General features: G+C 36.0%; 1 protein-coding gene across 2 annotated transcripts in view; it reads left to right on the forward strand.

The window, feature by feature from the left end:
* The window catches only part of efr3a (EFR3 homolog A (S. cerevisiae)), a 133268-nt gene that overhangs the window by 43085 nt on the left and 72341 nt on the right, over positions 1-17842 (forward strand). For both annotated transcript variants that reach the window (XM_088919095.1, XM_088919094.1), the window contains exons 4-6: positions 2265-2392; positions 5104-5254; positions 14668-14789. In XM_088919095.1, the coding sequence (XP_088775221.1) occupies positions 2265-2392; positions 5104-5254; positions 14668-14789 (401 nt within the window). The remainder of the gene's footprint in view (positions 1-2264; positions 2393-5103; positions 5255-14667; positions 14790-17842) is intronic.

Genomic DNA, 17842 nt, shown 5'->3' on the forward strand with positions numbered 1-17842 from the left:
CACTTATGTGCTGAACCTGGGGATGCTATTACTTGGACAGCAGTGTTAACAGCTTCTTCCCTGGTCGTATATGAAAAGGTGAGCAAAGCTGGGCCTGTTCAATTCTTGGATGGACACCTCCAAACTGTAAGTCTAAATATGTGACACTATTCCCTCTGCCCCACAAATTCTGAAACGACTGCCCCAGTATGATGAACTAGGACAATTTGTTACAGTACTGTAGGTCTCTGTCCTTTGGATGAGATTTTAAACTGAGGTCCTTCACTACTTATCATTTAAAGATTCCATGGTACTGTTTACAAGAGTATTTATATTAACCCGGTGTCCTACTGTATACACTCTGGGCTTGTATGATCTTGTCTCCCTAAGGATTCCCCTTAATTCCCCCTAATTCAGTAGGAAGATAAATAAGAAATTGTTTTGCTGTTGTGCTACCTCATCTGTAATGGAGCAATTAGCATTGGAGTTTAAAAGTTAGTAATCATCACCCAGGTGGGTACTGCATTTCAGAGGGCAACAAATTGGGTCTTTTTCTATGTGTAAATTGGTTTGGGAACCTTTGCAATGAAAAGCGCAATGTAAATAAAACACAACATATTGCTTTAGGCTTGTGCTTTCTTTTAAGTAATTAAATACTGTATATTTAGTTCATCTTTTCATTAGCAGTGTTTAATCCATCCTGAAAACATGGTTAAGATTCATTGTCATCACCAGTGCTCTTGGTGGCAGTACCAGTAACCATGATTGGTCTGTCTCTTGACAGATGCTGCTTCAGTTTTCATCATTTAATATGTTATTCCCATTAATATTTCTGTCCTTCCCAATCCCAGACATACACAGCTTTGTATTTTTTTCCACTCGGAGAACCACACTGAAGAGACTATACTGTCTCATTGTAGCAGAACAATTCTGGATTTTAAGTGGCTTCCATGTGATTTGTGTGATTATGTTTAATGGAGTGATTATCATGTTTATTTATTTAGATCAGAATTTTAACTAAATGTCTAAAGATTTTATAAACACAAATACAACATGGAAATTAATTAACAGTCCAGTTTCTAGGGATGCAGATATTTCAGTTTCATGTTGTTTCATGTTTCATTAGTAGGATAATGCTCATTTAAACAGTGCATAAGACCATAATAAAGGTTAAATACAATAAGTGGCCATTCAACATATTTCCTGAACATTTGCTGTAGAGTGTCTTAATTTTAAATTGGTCAAGATCCTGCTGAATTGTAATATTTCTGAAATGTCAGGTTTTTATATTTCTCAATTGCTGGGATTTTTACAACTAGGATTATTTAAAAGAAAAGTTATGCAATATTCATGCAGAAACAGACCAGAAGGACACTTATTATGAAAGAATATAAATGGAGCATATCATTTTAGAATTAAATTAATGCTTCTGTTATAGAATATCAGAAAAAGAGAACTGAACAAAAATGAATATGACACAGAAGAAAAATACCCTCAGGAAAAATTAGCATACCCTTTAAAAAAAGTTTAATTTCTGCATGAAAAGGAAAATTCAGGGTGCATAATTTTGACTTTTTCAAAAGAAATGGATTCAGTTCCATTTAGGATATGTAAGTGGCAATTAGCTTGCCTTGGCAGTTTGTAAAAATAAAAAAAATACCTCTTGAAATATTAAGTCTCTTGAAATATTTTTCTGAAGTTTTGTTAGAAGAGCATTGGTCTGTGCATGTTTCTTTGGAAACATTCCTTGACGGTGTGTTCCTGGAAAAAAAATTAAGGAAGCCCCTTCCTGATGTTCACTGCTGTGCTGTGATAATAAGAGAGTATGATTCCATTCTCTGCTGTAGACTTCTCTCAGGCCACCAGCTCAGCCAGCAGTTTCCAGGTGCTGTTTTCTGTTCGTCTACCTGTGGGGGAGCTCTGTCCAGGTGTCAGTGTATGGCCATGGCACAACTCTTTGAACTGTTCTTGCTTGTTCCATTTCACAGTAGTCAAACCCAATAGCATTTTACTTATCCCACTTTCTGACTATGGCGGTCCTTCCAAATGAAGGTAAAATGGGAAATAAAACGAAAAATACACACATTTGTGCTTTTAGTTGTCAGAAAAATTTAGCTTAAGCCTTGCAGCTATTTCCAAATCAAAACTTTACTGAAGTTAGCGTACTCGATAAGAACATATTTTCAGACTAATTAAAAATGAAGAAGTGTTTTGATCTATTTTGAATCTGGGGGCCTTACTGTAAAATGAATTAAATCCCTGAAGTGTTTCTTGCTGTTTTCCAGGATGGCTTGGTGAAGTCGGACATGGAGAAGCTGACATTCTATGCAGTGTCTGCTCCTGAGAAGCTAGACAGAATTGGAGCCTATCTGGCAGAGAGGCTCAGCAGAGATGTGGTCAGGCATCGCTACGGGTAAGGACCTCTGTTGAACCCAGACACTTTGACATTCGCTATGAGCACTGCAGAAAGAACAGGCTCCCCAGAGGAGCTGTTTTGGAAGGAAGAAAAAGGACAGCTAAATTAAAGTTATGTCTTTGCAGTGTGCTTTGGAATGTGCTTTTCAGCATGAGGTTACGTTTTTGAAATATTTGTGTTGGCCGTGTGCGGTAGCATGTGGATGAATATTGCGACTCATTTGATTTGAGCATTAGGAAAGCAGTAAATTAGGGAGTTACAAAGGAATGCTGTCCAAACAAGCAGATTTACAGTGTAGGAAAAGGTACTTGTTTACAATCTACTCGCAGAATGATGCATTCAAACACAATTTCTGCCAAATTTAGCATGGATCTCGTTAGCTTAAAAATAATAATGTGATTAAAGAGTCATCTTATGGCAAAATGCCACCAATTACTAAGGAAGCAATAAAATTAATCTATTTAATGAAGGTTTTCTGGGCACATCTGCTGTTTTAACTGTTTTATGCATAGCATTTTTATAACCATGACATTTTATGCTCATTTTGAGAAAGTTCTGTTTGTTCTATGACTGTAACAACTTAATAGCTTAATGTAGTAAGTGAATGAAAATGATCTGTCCCAGACAAAAAAAAAAGGAATTGCAATTTATAGAATTCATAATATAGTAATACTTTAATAATCTCTTACTAAATTTCTAAAAAAAACTAAATTTTATGCAGTTACTGAAACTGCCCTTAGCTATGTGGGCATTTCTTTTTTCTCTCAGTGCTCAAGAGTTTATTATTTCCTCATTACTCAATAAGCCAAACAAATATAGCATTGTAACATACTGCTCAGTAGATGGGAAAGAACACTATATCCATGTTTGCTTTTCACTTATTGTTGCTAAGAAACAAAGGTCTGCTGTACAGTATATCTCATTGGATAAGGTTGTATAGAGACTGCCTGGAAGCATAGTTTGTAGCTTCTTCATCAATCAAAAAAATATTCCTGCCAGAATGTGATTAAAAAACATGAAGGGTGACCTGAAAGGTATTTGTTTCATAAAAATATACATGGAACCAAAACTAATGTATTTAATCTAGTGTGAAGGTACAGTAAAAAAATAGAAATATTTGAAAGAGAAAAAAAAGCATATTTCTTAAAGCTTCAAGAAGAACTCATTTCCATGAAGCAGTTTGTTGTTATCCAACCATATTCTAACCAATATCCAATAAAGGGATCTATCTTGGAAGCAAAGAGCGCAAGACGAGATACACCCTAGCAGTACGTCTTTGGACTGTGGGAGGAAAATCGGAGCACGCCTGTTGAACCCAGGAATTGAACCCAGGGCCCCAGTGCTGTGAAGCAGCAATGCTAACCACTGTGCCACCATGCTGCCCTAGTTTGTTACTGTATACCTTGTGAGAGGTAGACGGGAATAATTGACAAAAAGTATCATTACAAGATGACTGAGAGTTTTTAGAAATTAGAAATATTTTAGATATTGCATGTCTTTAGAAATATTTGTGATTGATTATTCATGACTGACTGTGATACATTTGAGTGACAGGAGCACTAAACCATTTCATTAGTGAGAAAGGTGATATGACTTTTTGAAATTCCAATTTTTGAAAATTCAAATTTAGTGAAAAACATAGAAAGGATCCAATGGGCCTTGCTGTTTAAGACGACACTTTGTAGCAGCGTCTTTTACAGTTATACTGTGAATGTCTTACTCGCCAGACCTGGGACACATTGAATTATCAGTGATCAGGCATGTACTTTCCCAATATCTACAAGAGGAATGGAGCAAAATTCCTAAGATAGCAGCTCCACCCTGGCATCGAGGATACATCACAGATGTACAGCATGTAATTTTACCAGTGGTGTTCAGAAACGCTACCGGCACAGTAGACCCACTGTTAATCAAACTCTATTCCTGAAACATGTCAAGTCTATTCAATAAAATATTGTTGCACCTGATACAAAAAGACTGTAGATCTTTTGCAGTTATATAGTAAATGCTTTCTTTTGATGCTCAATATTTAAAAAAAAATCAAGTAAGGGATTCCTTTTGTGTCAGTTTGTTGAAGTAATTTGTTTTGGTTTGAACTGCCTTGATGAAAATAATTTAATTTAAATTCTAACACAAGGGCTACAAACTTTTATAAGTATAGTATAGGCCACCTGTGTTTTCTGTTATATTTTTTTTCCGACAAAAGTATTTAATCGCTTTATAAAGGAATGCTGTTTTAAAATAAATATAACCTCTTACTATTTAATGAGTTTTGATTTCTTATACTGTCCTCCTATGTGAAAAGAGATTGTTCTTTGAAACCCAGTATCCACAGGTACGCCCACGCCAGGCTAGGACTATGGACAAGTACAGAAACGTACATAATCTCTAGTGTTTCTCATTCAGCCTCACCAGTCTTTGCAGAGCTTGTCAAATTTTAAGAAATGGCTTAGAACTCCTAGCTTCAGATGGTAAGTGGTGTATCTGGGAATTGAGTCAACAATGCTAATGGACTGTGGATTCAGCTTTGTCTGCATAAGCACTGGAGAGCCCTTTCTCAATGAAAAATTGGCAGTCAAGCATTTTCAATTTGGTGTTGTAGTCTGAGGGAAAGAAAAAAAAAACAAGGCTTATCCCCCCAGCTTCAAAATCTTTTTAATATTGAATTGTAAGCCTTAAGAAATACCTTATCTCTGGTTTGCAAACAGATATGTTTTTATTGCAATGGAAGCCCTGGATCAACTCCTGATGGCCTGCCATTCCCAGAGTATTAAACCGTTTGTGGAGAGCTTCCTTCATATGGTTGCAAAACTGCTCGAGTCAAGGGAACCTGATCTGCAAGTCCTTGGAACCAACTCTGTAAGTAAACCCATTCTTTTGCCTTTAATTAAAGATCCGTCTGGAGCCCAGGAGACACATCTTGCAACTTTGAAATCCTTGCATTTATAGAGGAGCTCTGGGAAAGTTACTGGGGTTAAGCGCCACTCTAATTCCTGTGGAGGAGAGATTTGAAAACCTTGAGCCGTTACAAGTGTATGTTGAAAGTCCCAGCACAGTCCTTTCTGTCTGGTCTTTTATTTTATACCCACAATACCATTTATTGTCACTCTCCAATTCTTTATGATGCTCTTTCTCTGCATCTGTTTCCACTATTTAAACATGATTGTACCGTATACTGTATATTGTGTAGCACTCAATTTTAAAACACTTCAATGTCTCCAACTCTTGTCTGGATATATGATATCAAAATAGATAAATGGATAAAAATGGATCACTGTTAGTGCAAACTTTGACTTGACACAAATATAATCCCATTTTCTGGATAAATCTCAATAATACATACTGTACTGCAGTTCTGTTTAAGAGTTTGATGGTTAAAGAATAGTGTTGATATTGTAACATTAATAGTGATCTATAGTAATCTACAGTAATTAAAGAGAAGAATGGCAAGAACAGCCAACAGTGTTTCTAAAGCAGAAAAAACACTGAAAGTTCTCTGGAACCTTCAGGGAAAAGTTGATTTTCTAAATATTATTTTACATTGACATTCCACCGAGGAATGTTTCTGCACAACATCTACTTTTAATATATTTCTTAAAGATGATATTTTCAGACAATGTTTAGCCAGCCTTCAAAGTATTCACCCTCTTTTAATGATGCCCTGTTTTGTTGAAGTACAAATTATGTGTATATGTTTTTAATCTGAATTCTTTTATTTTAAAAAAAACTGAATGCTCAAAATTATTTTCCTGAAAGAAAACTGTTTTTTAGATTTTTGTTTGCCATTTTATTTTTAACAAATAACAATCCTTCTTTCCATTTTTTAGGATGAAATTTTTTCTTTTTTTGTTTCAGGAATACAACTCTCAACTTTCCCTGTGGTGAAAAATAACTTTTTATAAACCATTTTAATGTCCATTTCCTTCTGTTTTTTGCACCTTTTTTTAATTTGCTTTAGGGATTACTACTGTATATACCTTGGTTTTGTTACACAAATCTATCCCTGCATCCTGAATATAGAAAAGAAAAACAAATGAAAATGCACAGTAAAGAAGTGTTGTGCATTGCTGTGCATCTGTTTGATGAAGCACTTGTGATGTAATAGTTTCCTAGTTACAGTATTTCCTGGTGTTTCGCATTAATCTCTTCAAAGAAAACTATGATAATAATCCACTGAAAGCAACACTGAACATACAGTACTGTATGTATGAAACCAAAAAGAAAGGAAATTAAAATGTTTTCCTGGATAATTTTTCTAATAAAGAAATGTTTATAGCTGCCCATTCCTGTCGTTTCCTTGTCAAAACATTTGCTGTTATGCACGTGTTGTGGTCTTTTTCTGATGACCTTATCATTTGTCAATGTTGCCTGTCATTACAAAAGTGTTCTGAATGGAGGAGGATAACTAGTGTTGCACAAAGCTGAAACAAACTTCAGCACATAAATTGCAAATTGTAAATTTCTCTGGTAAAGAGAGAGTTACAGTCTACTAATAACAGTGAAGTATGTCATGGGCAACAATTGTGTATGGCGTTCTTATAGTATTATTATGTTACAAGGGTCTCCATTAACGTTCTTTCTGTGCAAGGAATTATGGGTAATTGGACGTTCCATTTTTTCAGGGGTGCTCATTTTTATGAATGCTGTACGAAAGAGATATTTCCTCTCAGTTGTGAAATGTGACCCCCATCTATGGATTTTGCTAAGTCTTAACTGAAAAACTTAACACAACCCCTCTTCTTAACAAAGTCTGAAGTCATGGATAAGAAAGACTAATTTTAAGAATCCTCCTGATTGTGGTATGCAGGGCTTCCTTCAACATAGTGTCCAACCACTCATAGTGAATCCATTTGCCTTTTTTGAAGAATGGTTCATCAGAACACAGTGACCTTGAAGTGGGAAATAGGGAATACTGTAGTCTTTGAACTAGTTTAATGGTGTAAAGTTGATATGTTGTAGTACATGTACTGTATATGCAGTACACACATATGTGCTAAATGTTTAAATATGTACTGTCCCTATGGCTGCTGCATAGAGCTTTAGTTGCAATAAGTAACCTAATTTGTAATGCAGAAAACAGACATTTGTAGTGACATTCACTAGTTCCCTGTTTGCAAACCCCGATATCTCTTTAAATGTGAAAACAATCACAGGAAATTTAAGCTCAGATTTTCTTTTCTCCCCAAAGCTGCCTTTCCGGTTGAAAGGAAAGCCACGACTGGTGTTTGGACGTGGAAGTATATTCATTATTTATGGCTGGTATTTAGATGTGGATGGAGCGCATGTGCCCTGAAGTGCAAGTGATATTAATTATATGGCCCACCAGATTTGTTTGCAGACATACTGCAATAAAATTAGCCTGCAGTATATGTGTTGAAAGTGTTCAAAGATTGTGAAGTTTTGTTTCCTCTGATCCTGCAGTAAACCTTCTGTCAAGAAAATGTATTGCTTGTGAAAACTGTTTTTCATTTCCTTTCTACTAGATTATCATGTCGAAGAAAGGCTTGACTATCATACTTCTTCGCAATCTTAAATGAAAACCAGTTAACTGTATGTAAGCTAACAGGCTTTATTAAAGTAATGCAACTTAATTTGGTAAAGCAAATGCAAAGTGAGAGGAAGAGAAATGAGTTCTACAATGGACATTTCAGGTAATAAATATTCCTCCAGATCTGTATCTGAAGATTGCTTATCTGAGTCCTTTCTTCGCTTCAAGAAAGAGATTTCTCTATAGCACCAACATTTAAGTGTATCATTATTTTAAACCTCAGACTAATAACCTTCTCTACACCACCACTACACACCTTAACTTTCTTGGTGGTGATTTCCTCATGACTCTCATTCCATTTTTATTTAGTATTCTCTTTTACTCTTGAAAATATTATTTTTCACAAAATCTCAAAACAGACCTGCAGACAATTTTATGTCAAGTTTAATTTCAAATTGCTGATGATATTGGTTTTTGTAAAGAAGGGGACACGTCCACAAAAAAATGACATTATCTGTTTAATTGCTTTCAATTTTTGTCCCACTGCCTTCATGTTTCAATTTATACCTCCATGTAAATCTGAAAATATAACTGAAGATTTGAAAAATGTGAAAAACTTCAGTAGCACAATTCTCTTAGCATAAAACATCCTTAAGACTGGGTATAAATACAATCAGACGATTTCAATGTCAAAACATTCTGTGTTTTGTATAGTGGAAACACTTCTGGTTAGCCTACAGATTCATTGGGGCATTCATTTTCTAATTAATTCTGATGCACATCCCAATACCTTACTTAAAAGATTTGCAATGTGGAAAATGTTCCTAGAGAGTAGTTGTGGGACTGGTTTGATATTATACACTCAATGTGATAGACTCCTACTTTATGGTTGTCACCTATTTGGAATTAGCAGTAATTCCTTTTGATAATCTGGCCTTTCACAAAAATTAATGTTGATGGCTAGGGCACCACGCATTCTCTCACAACGGATTTGTTTATTTAAGAGGAACAGACAACAGACGTACCAGAGACTGTTATTTATAGTAAATGTCTGGAGCTCCTGTCAGTCATATCAATCCCTTTTGATTTATGCTGTTGATGACATGTATGAGAGATTGTAATGTTTGCTTGTTCCCTCAGAATTTTCTGTCTTGTTCCCTTTTGGTTTCAAAAACATGAATTACAATTTTCAGATTTTAGTTTGTATCATCTTGGTCTTTTTCTTTATATCCTTAAATGATTTTACCTGATTCACTGCAACCTACTAAATTAAACCTTATATGGATTTTAATTTTATATAAGTAAATGTTAATGTTTACCAGAAAGGACCTCTTGCTTCCCAAATTGCCTTTTAATGCCAGCAAGAGAGGAAGTCCATATAACCTTGATTAAGTGGTCTTGCTAATCCTGTCATTATTTTTCCTTTAAGAAATGTTCAGGCTCAGAGAGTCTCCCTGAGAGAAAGTAAATTTTGCCTTTTGTTATTGTGCATTAGACATAGAACATTATTGCAGAGATAAGAAAAAAGGATGACCTTTCATTATAAAGAATTAACACTTTTTTTTCTTAAACAGGTTAGGCTAATAATTCAAGGACAGATGTGAGAATGTTCATCCGTTGTTAAGCAGTTTTTATGCCATTAAACTGCCTTCAGAGTTTTAGATGGGAACATGAAATAGTTAATAGTAGTGAATGGCAGGTGTTAATGAATTCCATGAACACATGAGCAGTGGGTTGCAATCTTCAATCTAGCCAATGCTAGAATGCCCAAAAGTAATGAACCTTTTAAATGGTTTTACATACCCTGCCTAAGAGAATACTATAAATAAAAAGGTTAGAACACTCAGAATAGCTTGATCTTCAATTGTATTCTTTCATGTTTAATGTTAAGAGGATGTTAAGCGTAATGGAAATGGAGGTTAAATAATAGAGAAACAGCATTGAGTCCTGATACCATCTTGAGTGCAAGCAAATTGACAATTAATAAAACTCCCCTACTATTCATGAAATATGTCACATTTTTTTTATTTATTGTGATAACTTAGTGGAAGAGAAATAAATAGGCACCACGTTTTAAAGTTTTAAAGTTTATTGAAGCTAAACTAATATTTATAGATTAGGTACTACATAGTGCGATTCCAAAACATTGCATCCAGTCTTCCGTACTCAGCTGCTAATGTTAACAATCTCTAATTAGTATTTCACATCTTTATGTGGGAAACAAAGACCATTTACATAAAATAAACAATCTTCAACAGGAATGTCCACAAATACACTGTATTGTTCTACCTTAAACTTTCCTTCTCCTGCATGAGTCTAAACATTTTCTAGATGAGAATGCACTGTTGGCAAAAGGACCAAGGAAAACCGTGCACAAAGGATTTCAAATTGCCCGACAAGAAATGCTCTATTGCACTGCATTTTTCATTTCAAATTGATTTATTCTGCCTTTGGTTTTGAAGTGGCCCAGTATGAGATTAAGGGCTTTAATCACGGAAGTCCATTGCTCATGTATATTAGGCCTAGGTGGAAAAAAATAGCATCCTCCAGTTTTTTTTTACATTTCTCAAAATATCAACATTGACAGTTTTGCCTATTTTCCTTTAAATATAAATTCCGTTTTATTGTATTTTTGAGTCAAGCCGTTATCAGCTGGGTTTTAGGAGACTTTATAGTTTGAAACTTATGCACCTAACTCCGTTTGTTTTATCATATCTACAGTATATTATAGAAGTAATATGGATCTGTTCCAGAGACTTCCATTGCATTTTCAAATTGCAGTATGTTATTGGAGATTTGTTTTCGTTGGATTTTATTAGAGGTGTATGTAAAGAATACAAGTAAATGTAAATGAGTAACAAATATGACTTGGCTCTGTGCCGTGCTATTTGTTAAGCTAGGCACTTTTAATCTATTACTTGTTCTGTTCTGTGATGTATTTTGTTCTTCTTAGAAAAGGTAATCTGGGGTGAACTACTGTAGATATTTTGTCATTGATTTTGGTTTTTTCCAACCTTAATCTTCACCACACTGACCTAGGAGGACCAAACTAAAACCTTTAGCCCAGGTCATCAGGCTTTTTGGAAGAGAAAATCCACTCCGTCTGTATGATCCTCTCAGAGGCATTCAGAACGATTTGTTAAGACAGTGACTCCTTTAGCGGCAGAACAATGGATATCACGAGCTGGCGATAGCTTGCGCATTACAAGGCTGGCTGTGAAAATGGCATGTTGAAGTTCTTCATGTTGATTTTTGTGAGCAAGTGAGATTTGAAGAACACGCTACCAAACTATGCTGAACAAGTTATGCTGTTGAAGCTGCTACCCTGGCTTCTTTCAAGAAAAGGCTGAATGAGATCCTCCAATGAATTAGTGTTTAGTTACCAAACAAGCTAGTTTGACTTCCTCCAATTTGTAACCATTCTTGTGTTCTATTTTCTTGTAGTGGGGAGTGTTTGGAGATCCCCTTCAGTTTCTTGGGTGGTTCTGAATTCAGCATGTGAGAGCTGCTTGCTTAAAGCCCTGTTGCTACACTTTAAGAACTGTGTTTTGAAGGTCTGAAGGGCCTGTTGAATTTTGTTGAGCTCTCAGGGGTCAACACTGTATTCATGTCCTGATGCGACTTCCTGTTTCATGTTAGTCAGACAGAACAGAAATAAATGAAGATTAGAAGTCATTTTATTTCGAGAACAGGAAGAGCTGTGCTTGAATCCCTGTTATCTGTGGATAGAAACCTGTGTTATTTGTTTGTTGCTTCTTATCTCACAAAGGATTGGAGGAGTGGAGCCCTTTTTGATTATTCCACTGAGCATGCCAATAACCTAGGTGTCATTTGGTTATTAATTACAATGGCTGTATGTAAATCAGGCAAAATTACACAGTTTGCTGCTACATTTGTTACTACTGCGGCTGTACACTCTGTGCTGAATTACAGGGTTTGAAATGGCAGAGTGGTGGGGGTGCAGCAGTATATTGATCCAGGCTTCTGAGTGCTCTGTAAATAAGAGTAATTAAAAGGAGAGCTCTGATCGTGTAAGAGAAACAGCGGTACAGATACAGTTGCCCTTGAAAAAAAGCTCCTTTATCTCTTTAATTACCTGGAAAATTGCAAGCTAAATAATACTCTTGATATGCCCTGTATGTGAATCCAGGTTTCTAATTCCACCCCTAATCTGTTTTAATTTGTCTTCACTTTTGTTTTCTTTTTCCCAGATGTGTCCTTTTCTACCATGTTAGAATGCCTAAATTTATTGTGTATTGCAAGGCCCCATTCACCGCTTCACTAAAGCATTTTCTCTACACTAGTTGCTGTACTGTAGTTCTCAGAGTGTTCTCTTCCTCTTCCGTGAAGGACAGGGGAAAGGTAATTAATACCTTTGGGACCACAGGTCCACTGTTGATAACTTAGTGCTCCTATAAATGTTTCAGATTATCTTTCTATGTCCTGTTTAATCTAACCTATTTAGAACCAGATTACTACCCATTAAAATTCAGGTACATAGCTGATGCTGATCTTAATGCATTGGAACAGTCTTGATGTCTTTTTGGTATGTACCTTTTGCTTTCCTTTAACCTTTTCAGCTAGGTTCAACAAAATAGTTAATTCTACCAGAATGCGAGTGTACATACATTGGGATCCTAGGAACATTAAAACTAACAATGCTTACTTTCTGGAGGTTTAGCAGTCAGTCACAATAGACAGATTTCACAGTATATTTCCAGAGGTGTAGAAGATAATCCATTCTCAGTTTGTTGTAGATGTTTTCCTTATATGGGTGTAGAAGTGTAGGGTGTGGGGACTAAATAATGTAAAGCAGTAAATCTCATGTAACTAGACTTATATTTTGTAAGTAAACTAAGATCTCAAACAATCCAGTAAAAAATGCAACTTGCTAGTGCAGTTTAAGGCTTCAGTTAGATACTTAAGATGGGCTGGAATGAAAACAAACAGGTGTGTGGACCTCCAGGATTGGGATGGGAAACTCTTGTCACAGATCAGTGGTTTCTAACACTGGTCCTGGAGAAAACGTGTCCCTACTTGTCTTCATTCCAGCTGAACTCTACAGTATATCTCCTATAGAGTTCTCCTAATTGATAAATTAATTGATCTGTGTGCTTGTTTAGAATTGTGTTCATCTTCTTTCTGCAGTCAATCCGAAGTGTCAAAAGTACCCTGCATCAAGTGTACGTTTCCCAACAAATTCAACACAAAGAAATGCTCGCACGCATGCTCTACTTAACCTCTGGCCATTATTTCTGAATGATGAGCTCTTTCTAAACAAATCAATATGAGCAGAGACAGATGGGAATGCACACTGTATCAGAAACTCCCAAACTGAGTAATTTTTACTTTTGCAGAGGTCCACTTGGTTTCAGGTGGCACTCCTGAATGAGAACATATCTGAAACTCAGTAACTGGTACAGGATTAAAACCAATTACAAATCCCATTTGACCTTTAAAGAAAATGTACACATTTTCTTTAAAGCAAAGGTACAAATATGCTGGAGAAAAAGTGAGAAGTGTTGGGAATCTGTGCTGTAGACCATCATTCATGTCTAGCACAATGAAAGACCATTGAAAGAGCCAGAGATTAAAGAAACATAAGTTGCATTCTTATGCTTCAGTTATTAAGCAAATAGCTCATTTGATTCCTTTATCTCAAGGATTTGCTTTGGATACATTTGTATCATTGCTGTTGAAGCAGGATTCATTATCCTGAACATTCCTGTCTGAAGTTGGAGGACTGTATTAGATTTACTTTTTAAAAAAATAAATACTTGCTCTAGCAGTTTTACTGACCTTTCATTTGTTTGCAGTGAAGTTTGATTTTTTTCTGTTTAAAAAAAAAGATTTGAAGTAAAAAAAGGCATTATATCTGGCGGATGCAAACAACCTTTTCTTGATTTTTAGGTTTAAGGTAAAATGATGAATGATAATGGTCAGATAACGGAGCTAGCTTCAGGACATCCTTATGCAGATGTTTTGAGTAAGAGACCTTTTAATATATCTTATAGCTTCTGCACTGATGTGCCTCTGCTGCAGAGTTCTTTTAATTATATTTGGTTTACTTTCAAAGTTTCCATCAAAGAATGAAAAGGAGAAGCAGTTTGCTTTGTGGTGCATTTAAAATGGGGAAAATAACAAGCTCCTGTTCTCTTTCCACGTCTGTTTTCTTCAGCCCCTTTCGGTGTCTTTTTCTTATTTGTCCTAGATGGACAGGAGCCAAGCGTGTCTGTACCCTGTCACAAGGAGTGTTTCACCACTGTCAGACCTGGGTTTGCTTTAACAAGCCTATTCTTGTTAAACTGTTTTAATCCTATTTGTCAATGTGCGCACAAGAACTTTGTTTGGAATTGTTGAATGAAAAGTATTGACCGTCTAATTAGTGCATTAACTTTGATTAAGATGGGAAAATAATCTTTTATATCTTTGTAATATTCATCAACATGTTATGAATGGTACCATGATTTTCTTATGAAATGCTTTCAGACTTTGTATAAAAGATAAATGATGTTTGTGGGTTGACGTGTCCACCAGGTTTCTGTAGTTCCTGTTGCATGGCTACCACAGGACACAGAAGTCAAGCTCACTGAACCATCAGAACCAAAACTTATGCTTTGAGCAGGTTTCTTCACTGGATGCGTGACTCCGGAGTCCCTTCTTTACCAAAGTGTTGTGGTCCATTCCTGCTGTACCTGTTCATGCCATGGCCACTTTGTATATTAAGCACATACGGTGTTGTCAGACCCTCACTGATGGTCTATTGTATTTTGAATCTTTCCAGTTTGTCAAATTTGCTAATATTGAGGAGGACACCCCTTCCTATCATCGCCGGTATGACTTCTTCGTTTCCCAGTTCAGTGCAATGTGCCACTCCACTCACGAGGATCCCGAGACCAGAACCAAGTGAGTATTCACAAGGAGGAACATAGATCCTGGCATCCTGCTTTGTGACTGTTCAGCTGATAAGGGTTAACTCTTGCTAGTGCTCTTGGCTGGGTCTGACATGTACGTATATATTACACAGCCCTCCCATTATAATTTGTAGAAATAACCTACGTTAAGAATGTTTAGCTTAATAGTGTTTGGCAAAAGGAAGTAACTAGGTCCACTTGACAGTGGGTCATTTTATAGAACCTAGAGTTTAGCACATGCCTATTATTTTGTCCTAGTTTCCTGAAGCATACAGGTCATTATTTTAACAAGCTTTTTTATTGTTACGATAATAGGTACTTTATGAACATTTTGACACTACTGCATAAACAACACCTTTCTTTTATACTGTATAGCACGCAGACACAGAATTCCCAGAAGTAAAGTTGTTCTACATTTGTTAGGAGTCTGTAATTCTTCTGATGTGGCTTAGAGAATGAGAACATTTTTTCCCCTTTAGGTATTACAGTACATCTAAACTGAGCAGAATTAGTCTGGCAAAGTCTGACATGCCCAGTATATTTTTATTTTATTCATAACTGAATGCAGCTTTAAATGAGACTGCTTTTGTTTAAACAGTATTGAACATATTGCTGAAATATCACACCAAATTATATAAATTAAATATACATTTTGTGAACAGCTCCATGGAATATTTAATGACAGTACTGTAAGTAGTAGATCAGTCCTTGGTTTAAAATATCATTTAATAGACAGCAACCCCCCTATACACAACTCAGTTTCATCACACTGGGGCATTTTTTCCGAATTTCTGGTCTGGGCATGGTGCCACCTACTAGTCCACCAGCAGCCTGATTTTCCATAGAGATCTCTTATCGGAGTCCTTTCCTGTCTCTGTCTCACTCTCCTAACATCTGGCAAAATCAGGCTCATGGATGGTATTGCTAATAACCCGAGGGCATTCTTTATTCCTGTAATGTCTTATAACTGTAAACCAGTTTTGGAAGATGCTGTGAATTTAAAACCTAAAAGAAAGCCTTTTCCTTTTCGTATTAAAGGCGTGCTATAGTCAGCTGTGCAATCTGTGTCACTGATAGTAGATTTTGCATAAAATAATTGTTTTCATTTAGTGATTTGGACATTTTATAGTAATTGAATTAATTTGTTACCCAAAAATAATGGGGTATGGATTCTACTTTGAGTTGAGTTGCTATTCAGATTCTGGGTAGTTCGGATGGAGGGGTTTTCTAGATTTTGTTCTGTCACTCATCTCAATTGCTGCATCATTGTTTTGTCAAGGTGCCTTAAGAAGTACACTGCTATAGCTATGCAGGATGGCAAGCTAACTGTGAAACACATTGTCTAAGTATAACTGGAAAGCTAAGCATTGCCAGTAAAACAAAGGCATTAGTCTGTCAGAGAAAATGTATTTTATAGGGCTGCAGGACAGGCAGTCTACATAATCAGTATGCAAGTGGGAGCAAGGTAATTGATGTCCAGTTTCTGTTCTCCATTAATCTCCCCAGTATATTAATGAAGAGTGTTAGAATTTATGGACCTAAAAGTTCACGTAATGCATTGGGCTGCTGGAAGAGCAGCACTGAGCCCGATAAGTTGTGCAAGCAGAGCACATCTGTTGGTAAAAATGAGGGATCTTTTGTGAGCTTTTTATTTTTGTAGTTAAACAAGAACCTCCATTGCAAACAGCTGTTCGTCAGATCCATATCACTGACCCCATCCATGAAACCTTTAACCATATACCTGTACATACACTAGCCATTCACATGGAAATATTCCTGAAGTACTTCTAAAGTTCCTAATGGGGCCTGCTCATAAAATCAAATATGTATCAACTAAAAATTGAAAACATTTTTACAATGATATATGTTTATCTGAGTGTATTTCCTCTTTACTCCTCATTTTTTCTTACTGTAGTACATATGCAATTATGCTGTCATTCATTTGTTTACTTTATTGCATTGATCCCTTTGTATTGATAGCTATCTGTCCCATTTTTTTTCTCAGCAGTATATATCAATGCAGCAATTGATATACAGCATGGAGCTAGCACTCTTGACAAGCTTTAAAGCTTCTGTGAGGCATTACTCTTATTCTGTCAATGAATTCTCATTGTGTTAGCTGATGTTGCTGTGATGCATTTCCTCCCTCTAGTGGAGGGTGTGTTGCAATTTACATACTGGTGTTAATTGGATACTGGTGTATCCTCGGAAACAAGCCAAAGGAGTAATGTGTCCTCTTTAAAATTCGTAACCACAATGGAGAAAGCAATTATCAGTTTAATTGTGGCTTACAGATCTGTTCAAATTTTTTTTTTATAAAAACAATTAAAGTAGATATGCCTGTCTTTCAGCTAGAAATGCTACTTTATCACCACTGCCTGTGTTACAGTATTCATTAGTCTCATTTATTGACTGGAACCTATTTTAAGGAACTGCTGCAATGTAATGGAATGTGGAAGAAGTCCAATATGCCCTAATCCAATACCTGGTATATATTTGAATTGACTTCCTATTATATTCTTGACAAAGGAATCTAATCTTGCTAGTGCGAAAACTACTGTAGTAGTCTCATACTTTACTGTGCATTGATTTCCTACTTTTATAACACACCTTAATGGCAATTGAAAAACCATGTAGAAATAAAGGTCTTATTTCTCACCTTATGGGCATCCTATGGGTGTCTGTTTACGCTACTTTATCTTCGATAGTTTTATGGCTTGATGATCATTTGGCTTTATATAATTTTGAGCACAAGTCTTTTGAAGTATGTGTTGCTTCTCTAATAAAATATCTAAACCAAGGAAATGTGTGCCCTAGGTGTAAAGCAAAGGATATCTATTGCTTCTTCTAATCATTTACAAGTTTCAACTTTTAAGAATATCTGCAGAGTAAGTAACATTACTGTCTCCCCTTGCCCATAAAAAACATTTTGTGTGTAGTCAGATGCAAAAGGTCATCTGGCTATGTGATATTATATCGATCATTAGTAAGGAATTCATACTACTGTACGTGAAATAGTTCATACTGTATCTAGGGCGTTTATTC

The sequence above is a fragment of the Atractosteus spatula genome, chromosome 6 (genome assembly GCF_055471065.1).
Source record: "Atractosteus spatula isolate fAtrSpa1 chromosome 6, fAtrSpa1.hap1, whole genome shotgun sequence".
Taxonomy (NCBI): domain Eukaryota; kingdom Metazoa; phylum Chordata; class Actinopteri; order Semionotiformes; family Lepisosteidae; genus Atractosteus; species Atractosteus spatula.